This window comes from Poecile atricapillus, chromosome 19 (genome assembly GCF_030490865.1).
Source record: "Poecile atricapillus isolate bPoeAtr1 chromosome 19, bPoeAtr1.hap1, whole genome shotgun sequence".
NCBI classification, from domain to species: domain Eukaryota; kingdom Metazoa; phylum Chordata; class Aves; order Passeriformes; family Paridae; genus Poecile; species Poecile atricapillus.
In genome coordinates, this window is record NC_081267.1 from 2449091 (window position 1) to 2470787 (window position 21697).

General features: G+C 54.3%; 1 protein-coding gene and 1 pseudogene across 1 annotated transcript; both read right to left on the reverse strand.

Annotated features, from left to right (window-relative positions):
• The window catches only part of LOC131586321 (zinc finger protein 208-like), a 539124-nt pseudogene extending 537733 nt beyond the window's left edge, over nt 1-1391 (reverse strand).
• LOC131586322 (serine/threonine-protein kinase pim-1-like) lies at nt 843-21363 on the reverse strand (the record flags this gene model as incomplete). The annotated part of the gene is made up of 4 exons (XM_058853150.1): nt 843-950; nt 6288-6446; nt 20374-20486; nt 21021-21363. Coding segments are annotated over 4 exons (723 nt in total), but the record flags the coding sequence as incomplete, so codon positions are not given.
• Between the last annotated feature and the right edge of the window lie 334 nt (nt 21364-21697).

Here is a 21697-nt window from a genome sequence, read left to right on the forward strand (position 1 = left end):
GCTGGGCTGGGAGATGGAGCAGGAGAGAGGGGGAAAGGGGCACTGACTTCCTCCTCACCTGCCTGGGTGTCCCGGGGCATCTTCCTCTTCCTCACAGCAGCCTCCTCCTCCATCCAGCCAAGGTTTGGGAATGAGAGATCCTGGTTTGGGGAAAAATATAATGCACGAGCACATTGGGTTAGGGTGCTCCTCCTGCCCAAGTTCATCTCTAGAAGTTACCGGGTATCTGGGGCCCATAAAAACCTCCCAAACACCAAGATTCACCCCTGAAAATGCCTCCCAGGAGTTCCCCATCTCTGGTCTCTCCCTTTTGGTGTTCAGGGGTTCCCCGCTGTCCCAGCTGCTGGGGGTCATGCTTGCACTGGGGTTCCTCTGTCTACTCAGTCCCTGCCCACCCCAGGTTGCTGGGAGTGCCAGAAATCCAAAAAGTCCCCCCCATTTCCATCTCCTCATTTAGGGATGATGGGGCTTTTTGGATTCCTATGGTCCCTTGTCCCGTGAATCTCTGCTTTGGGGTGCAGAGGGTCCAAGGAGTCCCCCCTGCTCCATTTCAGGCTGTTGAGGGTCCCGTGAATTGTGGCGCTCCCCCTCTCTGGGCTCCCCACTTTGGGGTCCTGGGGGACACAGGGCTCTGCTCCTCCCGGCTGCCTCTGACAGCAGCCACCACCATGTGATAAATGTATCTATGAATAAAAATTCGTGAAAGCCTAAATAAATATATCTGTATTTATAATGATATAAGAAAATATAAAATATAGTGTGGCCCAAGGATTCCTCCCCAGACCCAGCAGCAAATACCCATTCAAGAGATAACGATTCTAGCCGGCACCCAGATAACGATTCTAGCCGGCGCCCATCAACCTAAGAGAATAAGCAGGACACGAGCCATCAGGCTGGACAAAGGAACGAGCCCGGACGAGATACTCATCACCGGACCTGAACGCCCCACCCTGCAAGCCACAGTTGGAGAAGCAATCAAACTGGACAAAGAGAGAAGCCCAGCCGAGATATTCATCGGCTCCAACACAGACCCAACCACTCCGTCCTGATAGCCCAACCCAAGATGAAATCAAGAGACACTCAGAACCTTTTTACATGCGAAGAGACTCTGCCCAAATGTCTATTGATTCAGTTTCTCAGCGCCAGGAAATCCATTCAACCAACCATCTAGGATCGTTGTTGAATGGTGCCTACTTGAAATTTGGCCTCAGGACACAAAACCCCTATAAAAACCCAGGACAGAGAACCCTCCTTCGTGGATTTGGGAAAATCTGTACCTTTGAGTATCGACCCCTGTCCACCCAGCGCTGCGCTGATATATTTTATTGTGGTTTTTCCTTTTGTTGTTTGTTTTATTGAAATTGCTTTATAATAAATTGTTTTTTTATTTAACCTCATTTTGTCATTGCATTTATAACAACTAGGAACCCCCAATGCCCCCCAAGGGGCATTTTCTGCTCAGCTTTGGAGTTCTTCATTCTCCAAACATCCCCCCCATAAAACCCAACCCAGGGATCCCCCAGGATATCTGGGTCAAGCTCCCCCTCCATGGTCACCTGTGGGATGGGGGGGGTGATGATCCCACAGGTGGAGGGCTGTGTATTCAAGGAGTGCTCGACCTCGTGGTCCCTTCTACTTCCCCTGATCTTCATTTGTCCCTCTTCTTCCTCCTCTTCATCCTCCTTAACTCCACCTTCTTATACTTCCATCCCTTCACTCTCTCTTTCTTCATCCCTCCTCTTCCATCCCTCCTCCTCCTCCCCCAGGAGCAGTGACACCCTCGGTGCCCCGTTCCCAAACCCCTCACAGCCCACGGCAGGAGCGGGGATGGAGCCGGGACAGGTCGGGATGGGCAGCGCGGGGCTCTCCGCTGCTCCCACCCGCTGGGGACGGGGGGAACCCGGCCCGGGGAAAAGGAGAGGGAAACTGGGAAAATTGGGGGCTGCAGATCCAACCTGGGGCTGGCTGGGGACCCTGGCTGGGGACTGCCAGCCCTTGGGGCTGCTCTGGGGAGATGCGGGAGGGGGGAACACAGAGAGGGCTGGGGGATCCCAGGAGTGGCAGCACTGGCAGGGACTGGTTTATACTGGGATCATCCTGGCAGTGGCTGGGATTGCACTGGCTGTGTACTGACATCATACTGGGATCATACTGGGAGGAGCTGGGCACATGCCAGGAGAGATTGCGATCACACTGAGGGAAACTGGGATCATACTGGGATCAGACTGGCAGTGAGTAGGAAACAATTGAGGGGACAATTGAGACCAGGTTCGTAGGAAATGGGATATACTGGGAGTTACTGAGATCATGCTGAGGCTGACTGGGAGCAGCTGTGATCAACTGGGGTCATGCCAGGAGCAACTGGCAGGAACTGGGAGTTCCTGGGTGCATGCAGGGGGTAACTGGAAGCAACAGGACTTATACTGGGATGAACTGGGATTCTGCTGGAGGTGAATACGATCATGCTGGCAGGGAGTCCAACTCCACTGAGGCTGACTGGGAGTGGTTGTGAGCAAATGGGATCATGCTGGAAGGAATTGGGAGGAACTGGGAATATGCCCTGCGCTCCCCAGAACCCCGGGATCGCCCCCCATATGTCCCATAAGTCTCCCCCAGACCCTTCAGGATCCCCGAGTGCCCCCTCAGCACCCGTTCGGATCACCCCAAAGCGTCCCTGGATCCCTGAATGCTCCTGACCCCACAGATTCCCCTTCCAGCCATTCCTGGGAATTCATCTCCCATCATCCCACAACACAGTTCCGCGCCCAAACCTCCTGCCGTGCCCCGCGCCCTAAAGAGCCCGGTTACAGCTCCCCAGGTTCCCCCCAAGTGCTCCCGAGCCGTATACATTCGCCCCCAGCACCTGCAGCACGGCTCGGACGCAAAAGTTTTCTCCAAGCGCTTCCCCACACCACCAAACGCGCCTTCCGAGCCACTTCCGGGACTACAGCTCCCATCATGCTCCGCGGCGCCCATAGAGCGCTATTCCAGCCGGGACTCCATCTCCCGTCATGCCCCGCGCCTCACCGGAACCCATTGGAGCTGCGCCTACAACTCCCGTGAAGCTCCGCGGCCCCATTAAACCGTATTATACCGGCGCCTACAGCTCCCATCATCCCCCGCGCCCCATAGATTCCCTGTTACAGCTTCCCGAGTGCCCACCCGGACCCCGAAGGGCCCCCAGATTCCCCTCCCTGACCTCCAAGCGCCCCCCTGCACCCCCAAGTGCTCCCCCGAGCCCCGAATTGTCCCACAGAATCCCTAAGTGCCCCTCCAAGTGCTCACCCGGCTCCCCCACGTGTCCTCCAGACTCCCAGGTTCTCTCTAAATTCCCTCCCCAGACCGAAAACTGCCCCAAATGTTGCCCAGAAAAGTCTCCATGGATCCCAAAGTGGCTCCTTTTACCCTGTCTGAGAAAATTATTAAAAAAGATGGTCAAAGGACTAAAAATAGGAGTAATTAGCAAAAAGGGAGAAATTTTGATCAATTAATTAATGAAGGGAATTGTGTTACTTTGAACCAAGGACCAATAATGGTTTTAGTTGCTAAAAATGGATCAATGCTTTCATATAAATACAAAAGTTAGGTTATAAAAATACAGAACAATATTATTATAAAAATCAAATATTTATTTTTATAAATTAATTAGATTTTAATGATAAAGAAAAATTATAAAGATAAATGTTTTCAATGTTTTGGGATGTCAGTCCCAGGTGGGCGATGTCAGACATGCTGAGGCTCGGGGTGAGGAGCAGGTTGTCCAAACAGGGGCAGCCCACAAGGGGCTCATTCTTCCCTGTGACCAGACCTCCTAAGGAGATTTTCAGCATCAAGATCAATTGGGGAATGCTTCTGTCACCTCTTCTCTCAACTAAAAAATAAAAAAATACGCCCTTGATCTAAAAAAAATAAAACAGGGTAGATTTTCAAATCTTCCTCCTCAACAGAATTCCAAAGTGACTCCAAGCAGCTGCACAAGCCTTGGACTTGAAGACAACGGAAGGAAGAGAAAGAGCCCCTGAGGCTTTCTGTATTTTAATGAACCCCAGGCTGGATTTGGGGCTGAGTCCAGGACCCTCAGGCACTGAGAGAAGGTTGAAGCAGCTGCTCAAGGAGTCAGAAGCAAAACTCCAAGTCCCTTGGAGCATCCCTGGGCCCCACTGACTGCCGGCTCCTGGCACACTCAGCCATGGCATGGTCCAGTCTCACGCTGGGACACCTCCTGCACCAAAATTCTACCCTGGCAGGGACTTTTCTTTCTCCTCCCCTCCAGGATGAACCTGCCAAGCTGCACTTTGGGGAGGTTTCCTTCTCTTGCCACTGCCCAGGAAAGCTGTGTCTCCTGCTGCTCACAAACAGAGAAGGGCTGCTGGGGGATGTGGTGGTTGGAGGCTGCCTGGGGTACAGTGACCATGAAATCATTGAGTTTTGAAATATTCTGTGAAAGAAGGAGGGCATCAACAAAACTCCTACACTGGACTTAGGAAGAGCAGACTTCAGCCAACTAAGGATGCAGATTTGGGGAGTACCAAATCAGGTACTGAGTTTTTTAAGGAAAACAGCTTTTTAAAACAAAGGATTCCAGGAAGGATGGACACATTTCAAGAAAGAAATCTTGAAGGAGCAGGAGCAGCCTGTCCCTCTGTGACAAAAATTGAGCTGGTGAGGAAAATGATCGGCCTGGCTGGGCAGGGAGCTTTTGGAGGAACTCAGGGAAAAGATGAGGGTGTATCACCTTTGGACGGAGGGACAGGCAACTCAGGAAATGTTTAAGGATGTCATTAGGTCATGCAGAAAGAAAAGTAGAGAGGTGAAAGTTCAATTAGAGCTTAACCTGGCTGCTTCTGTGAAGGATAATAAATATGTGTTTATAAATACATTAATGGCAAAAGGAAGGCTACGGACAACCTCCATTCCTTATTGGGGGGGATATGTTTACCAAAGATGAGGAAAAGGCTGAGGTACTCAACACCTTCTTTGCCCCAGTTTTCAACATCAAGACAGGTTTTCCTCAGGACAAGTGTTCTCCTGAGCTGGTAGATGGGGACAGGGAGCAGAAGAGCCCCCTGTAATCCAGGAGGAAGCAGTCAGAGACCTGCTGAGCCACTCAGATGCTCACAGGTGGATGGGATCGGATGGGATCCATGCTAGGGGATGAGGGAGCTGGTGGATGAGCTCCCCAAGCTGCTCTCCATCATTTCTCCTCATCAGTCCTGGCTCACTGGGGAGGTCCCAGAGGACTGGAGGTGCCAGTGTGAGCCCATCCCCAAGAAGGGCTGGCAGGAGGCTCTGGGGAACTGCAGGCCTGTCAGCCTGAGCTCGCTGCCTGGTGAGGTTTTGGAACAGATCCCCTTGAGTGCCATCCCACGGCACCTCCAGGATGGCCCAGGGCTCAGACCCAGCCAGCGTGGCTTTAGGAGGGGCAGGTCCTGCCTGACCAACCTGATCTCCTTTTATAACCAGCTGAGCCGCCTGGTGGGTGTGGGAAAGGCTCTGGATGTGTCGAGCTGGACTTCAGCAAGGCCTTGGACACGGAGAGCCACAGCATTCCCTGGAAAAGCTGCAGCCCACGGCTTGGACAGGAGCACTCTTTGCTGGCTGCAGAACTGGCTGGAGGCCGGGCCCAGAGAGTGGTGGGGATGGTGCTGCATCCAGCTGGTGTCCAGTCCCTGGTGGTGTCCCCAGGGATCTGTGCTGGGCCCAGTCCTGGTTAATATCTTCACTCAGGGTCTGGCTGAGGGGGTCGAGTCCAGCACTCACAAATTGCAGATGACACCAAGCTGGCTGCGAGTGGGGATCTGCTGGAGGGCAGGACAAGGAGACACAGCCTTAAGCTGCACCAGGGTAGGTTTAGGCTGGACAATAGGGAGGAGTTCTTCCCAGAAAGGCTGATTGGGAATTGGAATGGGCTGGCCAGGGGGGAGGTGGCAGAGTCACTGTCCCTCTCCAGTGGTCTGGGGGAGTGACATCAATCTGTGCTTAATAACTGCATTTGCTTTAAAACAATTGCTTCAAAATTACTTCCTGTTACACCCTGAATGTCTGTGGTGGTTTTGTATTAGTTGATATTTGGTTAGGAGGGAAGAAGCCACCCATGCAAATGATTTTTCTAGGAAGGGGCTGCTAAGAGCTTCCTCTGTGCTTAGCAAAACCAACAGCTGGCTGGCTCTGAGAACTGACAACCTATGAAACCATTTAGAAGCTGGATCCTCCTGTGTGAAATCCCCATTTTAAAGACAGGCAAGGCCAGGAAAGCTCTCTGTTGTTTCCAGCTGTGAAGAGTTAACTGGGTGCTGGTCAGGCCGGCCCGGCTCCAGCCTGGCCTGCACCGAGCCGGGCTCCGCCAGGCCCCGGGAGCGGCTCTGGGCTGGGCCAGGCCCCTTCACCACGGCCCGCGCGGCCCCAGCGGCTGCCGGGCACAGGGAGGGGAAGCCATCGGCCCGCAGCTGGAATTGAAGGGAGCAGGGGCCTGGGACCAGCCATGGGGGCAGAACAGCCACGACTGTTCTGGCCGGGCCCCCTGAGATCTTGGCACAGCCCCAGCGCTGCCTGAAATCCATCACCGTGACTGCTTCGGCCACTGCCCGGCAGAAACCATCATGAGCATCTGCAGGTCTGGGTGAGATATTAACTCTTTCTGTGCACAGATGAGACCTGCAGACCTCGATCCTCCCCTTGGGTGAGAGGAAAGGACAGAGTGGGAGACTAATGCCACAAGTATGGTAGGCTACACCTGTCTTCATATGTCATTGAATTAGAGAAAAACTCTCTCCAGGGAAAATTATGCAACACTTTGCCTCACAATCCATCAGTCTTAATTACAATGAGTGGTTGATCTTAATTACAATCCGATTAGAGCAAATCAGCATTGTGTGAATGGCAAGAAGAATTTGCTTGTCAACAGATGAATATGTCCCACTCAAGAATGAACAAAATCTGCCTTTACTTGGAAGAAAGTAGACATGGAGCAATGCAGTATTTGGGTTTTCTCCAGTGATAAATGGGGCAAGAAGCTGTAACAACTCATCTGTTTTGCAGAACACAAGTACTGATACAGCCAATAGTGCACCCACATTGAAGGGATCTTCAGGACATTCCTTTATTTTTTAGAAAGGAATGGGCAGTAAAACGCTGGCATTTATCTGAACTGGAAGCCATGTTCCTCTCCTGTTTCTCCTTGAGCACACTGTTCTCTGCAGACTTCACTGTGCAGCCCATCAATCCTCTCTTGGCCAACAGCTAAATGGCACAACTACCAAAACACAGGTGCCAGCATCCTCACCCCAGCATTATTCCAGCACTGCTCTGCTGGTGCACAGGAGCACAGAATGGCTTGGCTTGGAAGGGACATTTAAAGGCCATCTAGTGCAGTGAGCATGGACAACTTTAGATCAGGTTGCTCAGAGCAGGAGCTTGAATGTCAGCAGGGATGGATGCCCACCTCTCTGGGCAACCTGTTCCAGGGTTTCAAAACCCCCAGTGTAAAAAATGTGAGTTTCTTTCTTATATCTAGTCTGAGGCTATTGTCTTTTAGATTGATAACATTCCCCCTCAGTCTTATCACAACAGGCCCTACTAAAAATTCTGTCCTGTCTTTTTTACAAGCCCCCTTAAAGTACTGAAAGGGAGCAATCAGGTCTCCATGGAGCCTTCTCTCTTCCAGGCTGAACACCCTCAGCTATCCCAGCCTGTCTCCAAAGCAGAGGGGCTCCAGCCCTCAGAGCGTTTTGTCCCTCCTCTGGACCAGCTCCAACAGGACCATGTCCTTCCTGTGCTGGGCACCCAGAGGTGGATGCAGTACTCCAGGTGGGCTCGCAGCAGAGCAGAGGGGTGGTGGAATCACCTCCTTCAAGCTGCTGGGCACCCTCCTTTGGAGGCACATGGCTGGCTCATGTCCAGCCTCTCACCTTGCAGCAGCCACAAGTCCTTCTCAGCAGGGCTGCTCTCCATCCCTTCATCCCCCAGCCTGTGAGATCAGCTGGGCTGGGACCCTGTCATAGCCCTTGGACAGAGCTGCAGGGCAGGATGAGCTCCCTAGTGAAGAAGGCAGATCCCACTCCCCACACAATTCCACCCTGGCCATGAGGTCACAGCAGTCTCTGGGGTGACAGCAGGCTGAGGTGACAGCAGGCTCTGAGGTCACAGAGGTCCCAGAGCCCCGTGGTTGCACAGCACCACAAGGACCGAGCAGTCAGTCCTTGACCACGACTGTTGTGGCAGCAGCGGCGGCAGCAGCAGCGGTGCTGACATTGGGACAGCGGTGTCAGGACAGTGGTGGCAGCAAGAGCTGCAGGACTGGCAGTGGGCAAGGCACCATGGCCTTTGCTCTGCGCCTCCTCCTCCTGCTCCTCCTGGCAGTGGCCCTGCCTGACAGGGCTGCCCAGGCTGCTCCGTGGCGAGCAGGGCGAGCAGGTGAGCCGGCAGCCTGGTTTCCCTTTCCCGGGACAGTGCTCCCTTCTCCCTGGGAAGCGTTGGGGATGGTTTTCCCCAGGACTGAAGGGAGGGTTTCCTCTGTGGGAGGGAGAGAGGCCTCAGGGGCCCTGGGCTGGTCCTGCTGCCCCTCCAGGGATGTTGCACGGGGCCTGCAAAGAGGGTGGAGAGTGACCAGAGCCAGCCCAGAGCTCCCCAGTCCCCTCTGCAGCTTTGGCCATGTCCATTGAATCTGGCTCCCACAGCCTTACCCAACCACCTTGCAGTGCCCAGTTCCCTAAAGCAGAAGGGGGTCCCAGCACACCATGGAATGATTCTGATCTGTGCTCCCTTCCAGATGAGGGTGGTAGGAAGGCTTCTCAGGCAGCTTGGCTTCATGATGATTTTCTGCCTCTGGAGCCCCATGCAGGTATGTTCTCACTGTCCCAACAAGGAATAATCATTGACAACCTGGCAGGAACCAGGTGACAGAAGCTTCTGTGGCTGTTGAGTTACAGGTGTGTCTGCAGCGAGGATGTTTCAAGCTCCTTTGCTGGTTGCTGCACGCAAGCCCAGCTCCCATCACAGGGGTGAGTGGTGTGTCCCTGCTGATCCCACAGGCTTGAGCCCTGGTTCTGTGGTATCCATTCATCTGAAATGGAAGTACTTTCTGTTAAGGTTCTCCTAGAGGGAGGAACAAACCTACAGAGGATAGTAAGTCCCTGGAGACATCCAAACACATGGATAAGATGTTGAGTGAACTGGATAGACGCCATGGTGGGTCCATGTCCCTCAGCCTTCTCCTGAGACTCAGCAGCCGGGGGCTTTCCCTGCACATCTGGACACGCCGTGCCCAGCATGGCAGGAAGGGATCTATGTCAGCTTTGCTGCCCCACTGCTGCTTTCATGCCCTGCAGGGCTGTTTCCCAGCCTGGCCTGGCTGCAGCTTCTCCCCAGCCTCTGCAGGAAGGCATTTGGCATCAGCTGACAGGGAGCTCAAACTGCAGCACGGGACGTGAACACCCTGAGATCCCCTGAAATTTCCCAGTCTTGGGATAGATGTGGAATGGCAGCTCTTTGGAGGAGGGAGGGCCCTGGCCTGGCTCCAAAGTTTTGATGGCTTTCTCAACCTTATCCATGACTTTGACAAGTATTGCCTCTTGAAGATGCCACCTTCCTGTTGGGGAACAGCCCCACCTGATCCAGCTGTGGCTCTTCCTTTCTCCAGAGATGAACCCAAAGGCTGTGCTGAAGGCAGCGTTTCCCGGAGGAAGCAGTGGCTCATGGGCAGCCTCTGCTGCAGGAAGGGAGGCCATGCCAGGCACAGTCCCAGGAGGTAATTGCTGTGCCTCTGGGCCTGAGCCCTGCTGAGGCTTGAGCTGCCATCTCTGCTGCTTGGCTGTGTGAGCACAGTGCAGAGGAATTATCCTGAGCAGGCTCAGGGCACTTGGCTACTGAGCAGTCCTGCTGGGATCCCTCCATGGGAGACACGTCCAAAAACTTGGCAGCTGCTGCAAGGGGTGCCCATGGTGGGGAAAGGGTTGAGGGGGAGGGTAAAGCTCCAGTGTGCCCTGACAGGGCCTGGCTCTGTCCCCTTGGGCTGGGGTGCTGTCCCAGCTGAAGGAGAGAGGGCAGGAGAGAGGGCAGGAGGGAGGTTCCGTTACCTGTGGCACTGAATGCTGTGGTTTGGCCCAAGGCCTTGGGGTTTCCTCTGTGGGAGGGAGAGCCCCTGGGCCCTGGGCTGGTCCCACTGCCCCACCAGGGATGTTGCACAGGGGCTGCAAAGAGGGTGTTGAGAGTGACCAAAGCCAGCCCAGAGCTCCCCAAGCCCCTCTGCAGCTTTGGCCATGTCTATTGACATCTGTCTCCCAAGGCCTTACCCAAACTCTTTGCAGTGTCCAGTTCCCTAAAGCAGAAGGGGATCCCAGCACACCATGGAATGGTTCTGATCTGTGCTCCTTTCTAGACAAGCGTGGTAGGAAGATTTCTCCAGCAGCTTGGCTTCATGAAGATTTTCTGCCTCTGGAGCCCCATGCAGGTATGTTCTCACTGTCCCAACAAGGAATAATCATTGACAACCTGGCAGGAACCAGGTGACAGAAGTTGCTGTGGCTGTTGAGTTACAGGTGTGTCTGCAGCAAGGACATTTCAAGCTCCTTTGCTGGTTGCTGCACACAAGCCCAGCTCCCATCACAGGGGTGAGTGGTGTGTCCCTGGTGATCCCACAGGCTGAGCCCTGGTTCTGTGGGATCCATTCATCTGAAATGGAAATACTTTCTGTTAAGGTTCTCTTAAAGGGAGGAACAAACCTACAGAAGACAAGATGCTGAGTGAACTGGAGAGACGCCATGGTGGGTCCATGTCCCTCAGCCTTCTCCTGAGACTCAGCAGCCGGGGGCTTTCTCTGCACATCTGGACACGCCATGCCCAGCACAGCAGGAAGGGATCTATGTCAGCTTTGCTGCCCCACTGCTGCTTTCATGCCCTGCAGGGCTGTTTCCCAGCCTGGCCTGGCTGCAGCTTCTCCCCAGCCTCTGCAGGAAGGCATTTGGCATCAGCTGACAGGGGGCCCAAACTGCAGCATAGGCCATGCACACTTAGAGATCCCTTGCAATTTCCCAGTCTCAGGGTCGATCTGGTGTAGGGGCTGTTTGGAGGAGGGAGGGCCCTGGCCAGCCCAAATAACCTGGCCTTTCTCCTGATCCTTATCCATGACTTTGACAAACATTGCCTCTTGAACATGCCACCTCCTCAGTGGGGAATGGTTCTGTCTGATCCAGCTGTGGCTCTTCCTTTCTCCAGAGATGAACCCAAAGGCTGTGCTGAAGGCAGCGTTTCCCGGAGGAAGCAGTGGCTCATGGGCAGCCTCTGCTGCAGGAAGGGAGGCCATGCCAGGCACAGTCCCAGGAGGTAATTGCTGTGCCTCTGGGCCTGAGCCCTGCTGAGGCTTGAGCTGCCATCTCTGCTACTTGGCAGTGCCTGCCTTTCAGGGATTTTGCACAGAGCATGGAAAAGGTGTTGAGAATGTCCAGAGCCAGTCCAGAGCTTTCCTCAGGCCCCTCTGCAGCTTTGGCCATGTCCATTGACATCTGGCTCCCACGGCCTTACCCGACCCCCTTGCAGTGCCCAGTTCCCTAAGGCAGAAGGGGATCCCAGCACACCATGGAATGGTTCTGATCTGTGCTCCCTTCTAGATTGGTATCGTGACATGGAGCATCTGCAAGTGCTGGTAAATGGCGATTTGAAGACCTTGCCAGATGCTGGAAGCAAGTTCTCAATGTCCCTTTCTGCACAGAATAATCAGTATCAAGGTGGCAAGAGCTCACTCATGTGCCATTTCCCTCAAGAGTCTGAAGGTTGATGGATTCTGGAAACCTCGCCCCATTCCCTTCTGGAGCCCTGAGTGATCCCACAGCATCGCTGTCAGTGGGAGGAAGGAGCATTTAGCTGTCAATCTTCTTCCCATGTGCAATGCCAGTGTCTCCTTCCGTTTGCTCTGTGCAGCCACGGAGAAGAGCAGAGAGGGAAGGGCTGGGCCCAGAGCTGTGCCCCGGGGCTGTGCCTTGTGTGGCTCCTTTCTGGCCCCAGGGAGCCTGAGATGCTCCCACTCTAGCTGCCAAGCCCTGGCCCTGCCTGGGGCTCAGTTCAGAGCTGCTGGCAGTTCCAGGGAGTCCTTTCTCTCCTGACTGCCATGCAAGGGGCTCCTTCCATCCCAGTGTGGGGCCACTGCAGGCACGTGGTCCCACTGCTCCTGCTCCTGAGTGGAAGGCAGAGATAAGGGAGTGCCTTGGAGGGCAGCAGTCACCCAGGTGCACTCACTGCCGCTCTGGCCTGAAGAAGAATCTTCAGCAGTGTCACTGGAGCTGTTCTGTCCTGACTTTCTTTGCAGATGAACCTGATGATGAAGATGATCTGGATTCCCCGTCCATATCGGTTACTGAGCCTGGTGATGAGGAAGATTATGAGGGTAGGTGAAGGCCTTTCCCCCTGGGAGAGCTGCCAGCTCAGAGCCCAAAGCTCGGCCAGGGCGGCATCGCTGCAGGTGCCAGGACAGAGCCGTGCACGTGTGTGCCCTCGCTCTGTGTGATCCCCTCACTGCTCCTGTGGCTCAGTGCTGCCTGTGCAGCAGAGATGAGAGAAGCTTCTGTGGCTGTTGAGTTACAGGTGTGTCTGCAGCAAGGACTTTCCCAGCTCCTGAGCTAAATTCTGCAAGCAAGCCCAGCTCCCATCACTGGGGTGTGTGGTGCATCCCTGCTGACCCCACAGGCTGAGCACTGGTTCTGTGGGATCCATTCCTGGGAAACGGAAATACTTTATATTATAGTCCCCTGAGAAAGAAGAAAAAACCTATAGGAGATACTAATGTAGCAATGGGGGAACTCAAATATCTGGACATAATCCTGAATGATCTGGAGGGACGCCGTGGTGGGTCCATGTCCCTCAGCCTTCTCCTGAGACTCAGCAGCCGGGGGCTTTCTCTGCACATCTGGACACAGTGTACCCAGCACAGCAGGAAGGGATCCATGTCAGCCTCGCTGTCCCGCTGCTGCTTTCATGCCCTGCAGGGCTGTTTCCCAGCCTGGCCTGGCTGCAGATTCTCCCCAGCCTCTGCAGGAAGGCATTTGGCATCAGCTGACAGGGAGCCCAAACTGCAGCACGGGACGTGAACACCCTGAGATCCCCTGAAATTTCCCAGTCTCGGGGTAGATCAGGTGTAGGGGCTGTTTAGAAGAGGGAGGGCCCTGGAGCATTTCCAAAACCCTGGGCATTTTCCTGACCCTTATCCATGTCCTTGACAAGTATTGCCTGGAGAAGACCAGCACAGCACAGAGAAATTGTGCCATTCAAGCTCAGGGGTTTGAGCAGTCTTGTGCCAAGGGGTGGCAAGGTGCCTGCAGGCCCCAGCTCTGGGGGAAACAGAGAACGTCCTGGCCATACCCACCGTGCTGCCAGCTCAGCAGTGGAGCACAGCACAGGCTCACGCTGCCCATTGCTCCCACAGATGAAGCTGGCACCACCAGACAAGCTAACAAGATCTGGAGAAGCATGAGAAGAGTTTTTTGCTGGGGAACACAGTGTTTGATTAAGTTAATGGCCATTGTGGCTGGTGGAGCACTTTTCCTGATGATGTGCTGTGCTGGAATCTGGTATTGCTGGAAGAGAAAACGGTGAGTGTTTTGCTGATCTCTGCCTCAATCAGTTTCTTGAAAGGCTGCTCATAGTCAGGAGACATTCCCAGTGAGGCTGCTGTGGACTTGTGGCTTAAGTTCTTGGTTGCCCAAATAACTCTGCCGAGAGTTCTGCAGCTGCCCAGGCCTTTCATTGGCCTCTTAATTGCTGGGCCTTGTCCTGGGGAGCCCGCTGGGGCTGCAGCCAGTGCTGGCTGCCACTGAGGCTGCCTGGCCAAGAGCAGCCCCAGGAGCAGCAGGCAGAGGCAAAGCAAGGTGGGCAGGAGAAAGAGCGGGGATGAGATTGTCCTTGAAAGGCAGAGGTGCTCTGGGGCCCACTCCTGGCCAGGGACCCTGCCCAGAGCCATCCCCTGCTCTCCAGGGCCTTGAGGGGCAGCTGTCCAGCTGGGCCAAGCTGTGCCAGCAGCTCCAGCCGTGCTGGGGAGCCTTGGCAGCTCTGGGCCCTGCTGTGCAGGAGGGTCCCTGTGTGCCAGCGGCAGCTGGGGGCCTCAGCCACCTCCTCTCTCTACAGGAGCACCTCTGCAGCTTCAGAAGAGCAGGCAAAGATTTTAGTCCAAGAGAAGCTGACCTGTTATCCTCGCTCTTCACATCTCTCCCCATCTGCTGTGCTGCAGCTGCATCCCCGTCTTGAGGGCATCCCAAGACCCACACCTCTCAAGCGAGACCCTCTGCCCCTGAGCCCCCTGGCCCTGGTCCCTGGCCAGGACTGAAATTGGGCAGCCCCTGTGCACCAGAGCAGGGGCTGGCCCATGTTTTTTGTTCAAATAAAGAGATGGAGCTGTCACCCCAGTGTCCGGCTGGTACCACCAGCAAAGCCCACACAGCACCAGCCCTGGCTGAGCTCCATGTCCAGGAGCAGCCGGGGGTGCCCATGGTGTGGGCAGGCAGGAGCCAGGCAGGGGCTGCTGTGACCAGCGGTGGGGCCCCGAGGGGCTGGGGGAGCCCATGCTGAGCGTCCCTGGGCTGTGAGGGCACGTTTCCTTCAGTGGCATCACCTGGGCCTGCACCTCATGAGGCAAACAGGGAAAATTTGGGCTCTCTCCTAAGGTGTGCAGGGATCCCCCATGAGGAGTGCAGTGGGGTTAAATTGAGAGGGTTTTTTACTCTTCTCAGCACAGTAAAGGGGACACTCTTGGCCGAGTTTTGCAAAGCTGGGAGGAAGCCTCTTGTGAGCCCTTGGGCCTGGCCTGTGGGCACAGCGGGCAGGTGGAGCCCATCCCTTGAGGCCAGTCCGGGCTGCTCGGGCCGGGCTGGGCTGGGCCAGGTGAGCCGGGCCATTCTCTGGGGCACAGGAGGCACCCGGGGCTGTAACTGAGGCTGTGGCTTCTCACCCTGAAGGGAGGCTGGCTCTGCTGGTTCAGAGGGCACAGCTCAGATCCCAGTTCCCTTTGTAAAGCTGCTGGGGAAGTGTTGAGGGGCAGAGAGTTCCAACCCTTCTCACTGGGAAGCTGGGCTGATGCTGTGGGTTTTTTTAATATTTTGCCCTCTAAATTTGTGTCCTGGCAGAAAGTTAAGTCTGCTTGCTCTCAGTCAGCCCCTTTTCTGCTTGGTGCTATTATAAATGAAATTAAAATAAGACAACAAGAGCTATTAGGTTAACAGCAATTTAATAACATGGGAAAAAAAAAGATACAATTTAGTGAATTGAATAGAAGGATACAATTTAGTAAAACAATACTATTTAGTGGCTTGAATAGCAATTTGGTATAAAAGGAAAACAATTTAGTAAAAGAGTACAATTTAGTGAGTAACTTCAGATACATAGATATATATTTGTGAATATAATTTGCCAGTAATTATGATTAAAGCATAAGCAAAACTGACCAGGGTACAGGGAGGGCTTCTCACCCCGCCTCACATACCAAAACAAAGTAATTCAAACTAAAATTATATACTGTATGCTTATACCTATTCATTAATGTTTCCCATAAGTCTCCTCCTATTTCCAATTCATTGATTTAATATCACTATTCTTCATGGCGCATGCTTCACTTGTTGCTAGGGGGTCTTCTGTCTTGTTTTGGTGGTTTTTTGGACGAAGGCTTACACTCATCCTCGTTGTCCTCTGGATAACTTTACAGGCTGTGCGTGTGTACTAAGCGTTGTGTTATGTAAGTAAGCATTGTGCTCCACTAATTAGTCTTATGTTTTATAATTTTCAGGCCCTATGCCTAAAGTCGTTCCAACTTCATCCATCTCAAGGTCAATTTTGTCTTAGGACATTTCTTATCTCAAAACTACATTCTGTACCTTATTTTTAACATGTAACATCTGTAGGGGGCTACATCTGCCTTGTAACACCAATTCCCTTGATTGCTTCTAATAATAACTTTCCAAATAGTTACAATTTAGTTAGCACTAATCATTTCCATTTATTACAGGAGGGTGTGAAAACAGGAGCATTGTTTGGCCTCCTCTCTGCCTTTCACACCTTTCAGTGCTTTGACCCAGCCAAGAGCTTTCTCCAAGAGTGAAATGAAGCAGCTGTTCCTGCTCCCAGCTCTGGCTTTTTCCAGTCTCTGACCCTGACTGGTTTTGTCCCTCTTGCTGTGCCCTCTGTTCCCCCAGGGGGCTGCCCCAGGCTGAGGGATCAGATCCAGGCACTGCTGCTGCTCCCTGGGGACCAGCCCCAGTTTGGTTGTTGCTGTCAGTGCCAGCAGAAGCGGTGGCTGGAGCAGCGGGTGCTGACAGTGCCCCAAGGCCCGGGGCTGGAGGGGTCCCTGGGCTGGGGCTGGGAGGGAGCTGCCCCTTGTTCTCCCTCTGCCTCACGCAGAGCTGGGCCGGGCACAAGTGGGGCAGCAGAGCCAACAGGGAGCCTGAGAGTCTCTTCCAGCCGTGCCTGCTCAGAGTTTGGCCTTGGAGCTTCAGGTGGGCAAAGGCAGCTGCTCTGCTCCCTCTGCGTGTGCCCGTGTTCAGCAGTGCTGCTCCATCAGTCTGTGCCCAGCAACGGGGAAAAGCCTCAGCCCTGCAGGGCCAGGAGCTGCTGGGCTCTGCCTGAGCAGCTCAGCCAGCAGGAAGGGAGCTGCTCCACAGGGGAACCAGGAGCAAAGGACATGCCTTTTCTAGGGCATGTTTTCTGTAAAAAAAACCCCAAATAAACAAAACAAAAAAACAAAACAAAAAAGAAAACATGAAAAAATATGAAAGATAAAAATTACCCCCAAATGTGTAGTGAAAAATGATCTATAACTCTGGAGTAAGAAAGAGGTAACCAATCTTTTGAAAAAGAGAACTCAGCTTTGATTTTAGTTCCTTAGTTTGTACACGTGCTAGTGGAAAGGATCCATTAGCTGCCTTTCTTTACAGATTTGATGGATGTTTTCCAATATTAAGATATTTTACACTGCAGTTGAAGGAATAGGAAATTGAAATACATGTTCTTCATGACTGTGTCTTGAGTGTAAAAATTTTGCAGTTTGAAACTTGGACCTAAAGTGTTGCAAATGGAAGTGATAAATCCCAATGGACTGAGTGAATGCAGCTTTTCCTTATGGGATGTGCAGCACTCCAAGGACTTCCTCAGTGGGGCTGTGGGTGCTCTGAGCTTTGTCCTGTGCCACTCCGGGATGTCATGAAATGGGACTTCACCTGCCACCAGCCCAGGTCACGCTCTGCCACCCCAGCTCCTTGGACCTTGTGTCCCCAAAGAAGACACAAGGTGTTTCTGCTGCTCCACCTTTGCACAGATCCACAGAGAGCTGGGATTATCCCAAGTCTCATGTCTCCATTGTGCCATATTCCTAAAGTACCAGCAGCCCATCCTGATGAATATGGTGAGTTATGTGGATGGTTGTCTGCTCCCTTTCCTGCCTAGAAATCCTGAAACTGCTTCTAAATGCTGTTCCCTACAGCTCTTGGACAACTACTCTCACAGAGCTGGGAAAAATAATACCCTGGCCATGGCTTACAAGGTGAGTTATGCCAAAGTTAGAGCTCTGTGGGAAATCTCTATCCATCCCTATCCTTTTAATCTATCTGTACGTGGGGGTGTGCATGGATGTGTCTTGTATGGAAAGGAAGGAGTGTGCAAACAACGTGACTGACACTTTCACTCTGTGTGTTCATTCCATACTCACGGGTACAAAGATATTATGGAAACCTTTGCAAGGACAGACCTTCTGTCCATGGATAGAGACATCCAAGAGCCCCTGGCACAGACAGACCCTTCTGTCCATGGATACAGAGACATCCAAGAGCCCCTGGCACAGACAGACCCTTCTGTCCATGGATACAGAGACACCCAAGAGCCCCTGGCACAGACAGACCCTTCTGTCCATGGATACAGAGACATCCAAGAGCCCCTGGCACAGACAGACCCTTCTGTCCATGGATACAGAGACACCCAAGAGCCCCTGGCACAGACAGACCCTTCTGTCCATGGATACAGAGACATCCAAGAGCCCCTGGCACAGACAGACCCTTCTGTCCATGGATACAGAGACATCCAAGAGCCCCTGGCACAGACAGACATTGCTGCTCTTCAGCCACTGACAGGATGAGTCCCTGAGACTGGGGCTTGGCCTTCCTCATGGTGAGGGGCATCAAGGAAGGCTGCAGTGTGATGGAGACTGTGATGGGCTGGGAACTCACTGGGGGAAAGGAGGGAGCAGTTGTGAAGTAAAAGGCAGGTGGGGGACAGAACTCCTTCAGAGAATAGAACTGTTCTGAGCTACAGCTTGAGCAAGATGAAAAATGTCATTTGGGGTCATCCCAGATTGATTTCATTTCAGAAGTTATGGAACAAGTTTAATTTTTGGGGGGTGTCATGTTTTCCCTTGGAGGTGGTCACTCTGCAGACTTGAGCTGCATTGCCAAAATGCTCAAGTCTCTGCTGCAGGTCACACCGTTTCTTCTTTGGCTGATCCCGGCGCGGTGCTGAGCCCAGCAGAGCCCTGGCAGAGCCCAGAGCAGCCTCAGCATCCGCAGAGCCCGGCTGCAAGGAGAGAAAGCAGAAACCGCCCGTCAGCTGAAGGCTCCTGTCCCCTTGTCCCAGCCAGCCGCGGCGCCCAGGCCATGCTGGCCGTGCTCAGAGCTGGGCCCAAAGCTGCCCATCACTGCTGCCTTTGGGAGCAGAGCAGGAGGGCAGGACATGTGCCCAGCCTGCAGCCAGCCACGGCAGATCCAGCCCCTCAGCAGCTGCCCAGAGCGGGATGCTCCTGTGCCCGCTGCCATCTCCCAAAAGCTCTTGTCCCACCCATGCCAAGGAGATGAGGACCCACCTCACACCATCCGCTGCCAGAAGAAAAGCTGGTCCCAAACGATGTCCTCAGTCTTCTCCAAGGGCACGGCCCATCCACGCCACAGCTGGTCCCAAGCACTTCCTGATCCAGACTGGACCCCACCTAGAACGCTTCCTTTAGAAAAACAAACAACAAATTAATGAAAATAGATTACAGACAAAAAGGGGAAACAAGAAAAATGGTAAATAATCTTATCTCTGTCAGGAGCATGAGGAAGGCCCAACCCCTACATTCTGGGGAAAAACCCACCCATGGGTGAGGGAAGCCCATGCTTTCTCCCTTTCCCCTGCACTGTCCCCCAAAATCACGGTGATCCCAAAGCAAAGCAGGGGAGTGGAGCAGCCCAAGCCCTTCCTTGCCTGCACAGCAAAGCAGCCGTGCTCAGGTTCTGGAGTCCCACCTGTGCTCCTGCCATGGGGGTTTGTTTGTGTCGGGCTGGCTGCCCCAGCCCCAGCCCGGGGCACGGTGGGTGGTGGGGGCTGTTGGCAGGGCCAGGATCCCACTCCCATTTCGTAACCACCCCAGCCCATGTCCCCAGCCCTGCCAAAAACCAGCTGGGCAGCCACTGAGGAATCAGTTGCATCTGCCCCAGCAAAGGGGAAACCTTTGGTTCCCGGCCAATGCTCAAATCTGGGAGCATCCCCCTGGGACTGGACTTACCTGAAAATTCACTGTGGAGCCTGGCTTTGAAGAAGGTGCCAGAATCAAAGTCCATCATCGCCAGCTGCCGCTGGCCAGGTGGAGGAAGAGGATGTCATCCTTGCTGTTTTCCTCCCTGTCTCCAGCAGCAGCAGCAGCCCCACCTGGTCCAGTTTCTCCAGGGGCTCCTTCTTCCCTGGGGTGACACCAGGCTGTCAGGGTTCTGCCCAGGGCCCGGCTGTCAGTGAACCAGGACAAGCAAAACCAGCTCAGATGGTGCCCACCAGTGCTGGGCAGAGCAGCTCAGCTCCAGCACAAGGGCTGTGTGTTCCCATTTGATGAGCCCAGTGCAGTGACACAGGCAGGACAAAAAAGTCTGGGTTTCTTTGCTGCTGATTGCCAGGGCATGTGTGGAGCTGTAACTTACCAGGTCCCTGCATCACTGTGCCTGTGGCTCTCTCCCTTCTTCTAGGGCTGATGAATATCCTGCATCCAGGGATCATGGAACAGGTCTTCTAATGAGGGCCTGTCCAAGGAGTTCAGGGATAAACACCACCTGATCAGAAGCTGGCAATCTGGGGAGAGAAACCACAAACCACTGGTCAGTTGGAGAAGGCTCCAGTCTGCTTTGTCCCACTATTACCGTGCCCAGGCCACGCTGGATGTGCTCAGAGCTGGGCCTAAACTTTCCCATTAATTTTTTTGTTTTGGAGGAGAGCAGCAGAGCAGGACATGTGCCACCTCCTCAGCAGCTGCCAGAGCGGGATGCTCACGAGCCCGCTGCTGTCTCCCAACACTGGTGTTCCCCCTGTGCCCAGAGATGAGGATTCACCTTGGGAGAGCCGTTGTGGCAGCGGGAGCTGGCCCCATCTGATGTTCCTGCCCCTCCTGAAAGGGTGCTCCCCGCAGACCATCTCGTGCAGCAGGATGCCCAGGGTCCAGACGGTCGCTGCCTCGCCATGGTACCACCCAAAGTCGTTCCATTCCGGGGGGCTGTATGATGGTGTTCCTATGGAATATGGGTGGAGCTCATCAGGGGGATGCTGCTGCTCCCAGAGCCTCACTCCAACATCCCTGGGCATGTGGGGGCTTCCCCAGTGGCCCATGGGGTGACCTGCTGCCCTCTCGCCAGCACCTGGGACTTGGGTACAAACCCAGGGCTGGAAAAGAAGCCACTGGTGCTGGAAGAGGGCAGCAGAAACCCTGGCAAGGCCTGACCATGACACACAAAGGGAAATACCCACTCAGTGCTGGGGAAAAACCATACCCACATCCTCCCTGCTGGCATTGCCCAAAACATACTTTGAACCAAAGCAAACCAGGGAAGCACAGCAGTCCAAGCCCATTCTCAACTGCACACCAAACCAGCTGGTGCACAGGTTCTGCCTCCCCCTCTCTGCCACCCCTACCCATGGAGGATTTTGTCAGGCTGGCTGCCCCAACCCCAGTCCTGGGAGAATCCCTCCTGCCACACCCTTGTTGTGCCAGGAGATGTTGGGCCAGGAGATGCTGGGACCAGAAGCCTACCCCTGTGTGGGCTCACCTGCAAATTGAGTGTAGGCTGTCTCCTGAAGGTAGGTGCCACAGCCGAAGTCTATCAGTTTTGCCTCGCCGGTGTCCAGGTCTACCAAGATGTTGTCCGGTTTGATATCTCGGTGCAGGACCCCGCAGCTGGTGCAGTGCCGCACGGCTGCCAGGACCTGCCGGAACAGCTCCCGCGCCTCTTCCTCGGACAGGAACTTCCGTGCCCGAATGAAGTGCCGCAGGTCCTGACACCGCTCTGGGCGCTCCAGCACCATAACAATGTAGCTGGGGAGCTCAAGCCACTCCAGCAGCTGCACCACGCCGGGGAAGCCTGTGGACACCTTGTCCAGCAGCACTATCTCCAGTGGTGCGCTGGTGCCGTCGGGCTGCGGGAAGAGCACGGTGCCATCAGTGGGGCTGAGGCCGTGCCAGGGCTCGGGAAGCCCTCAGCCAGCCCGGGATGCTCTGTGCCCTCCGCTGGCCCCATGCCCGCTCTCCCTCCAGGTGTCCTGGCAGCTCCCACCCTGCCGGGTCCCGGCTCATCCCCGCCCGGCACACCCCGGCTTCTGCCGCTGGCCCCGCTCACTCACCAGCTCGCCCCAGTGCCGGACGCGGTTCCGTGGCACCTTTTTGATGGCCACCTGTAAGCCAAAGGGAACAGCGGATTCAGCTCAGCGCCTGCCGTGTCCAGCCCCA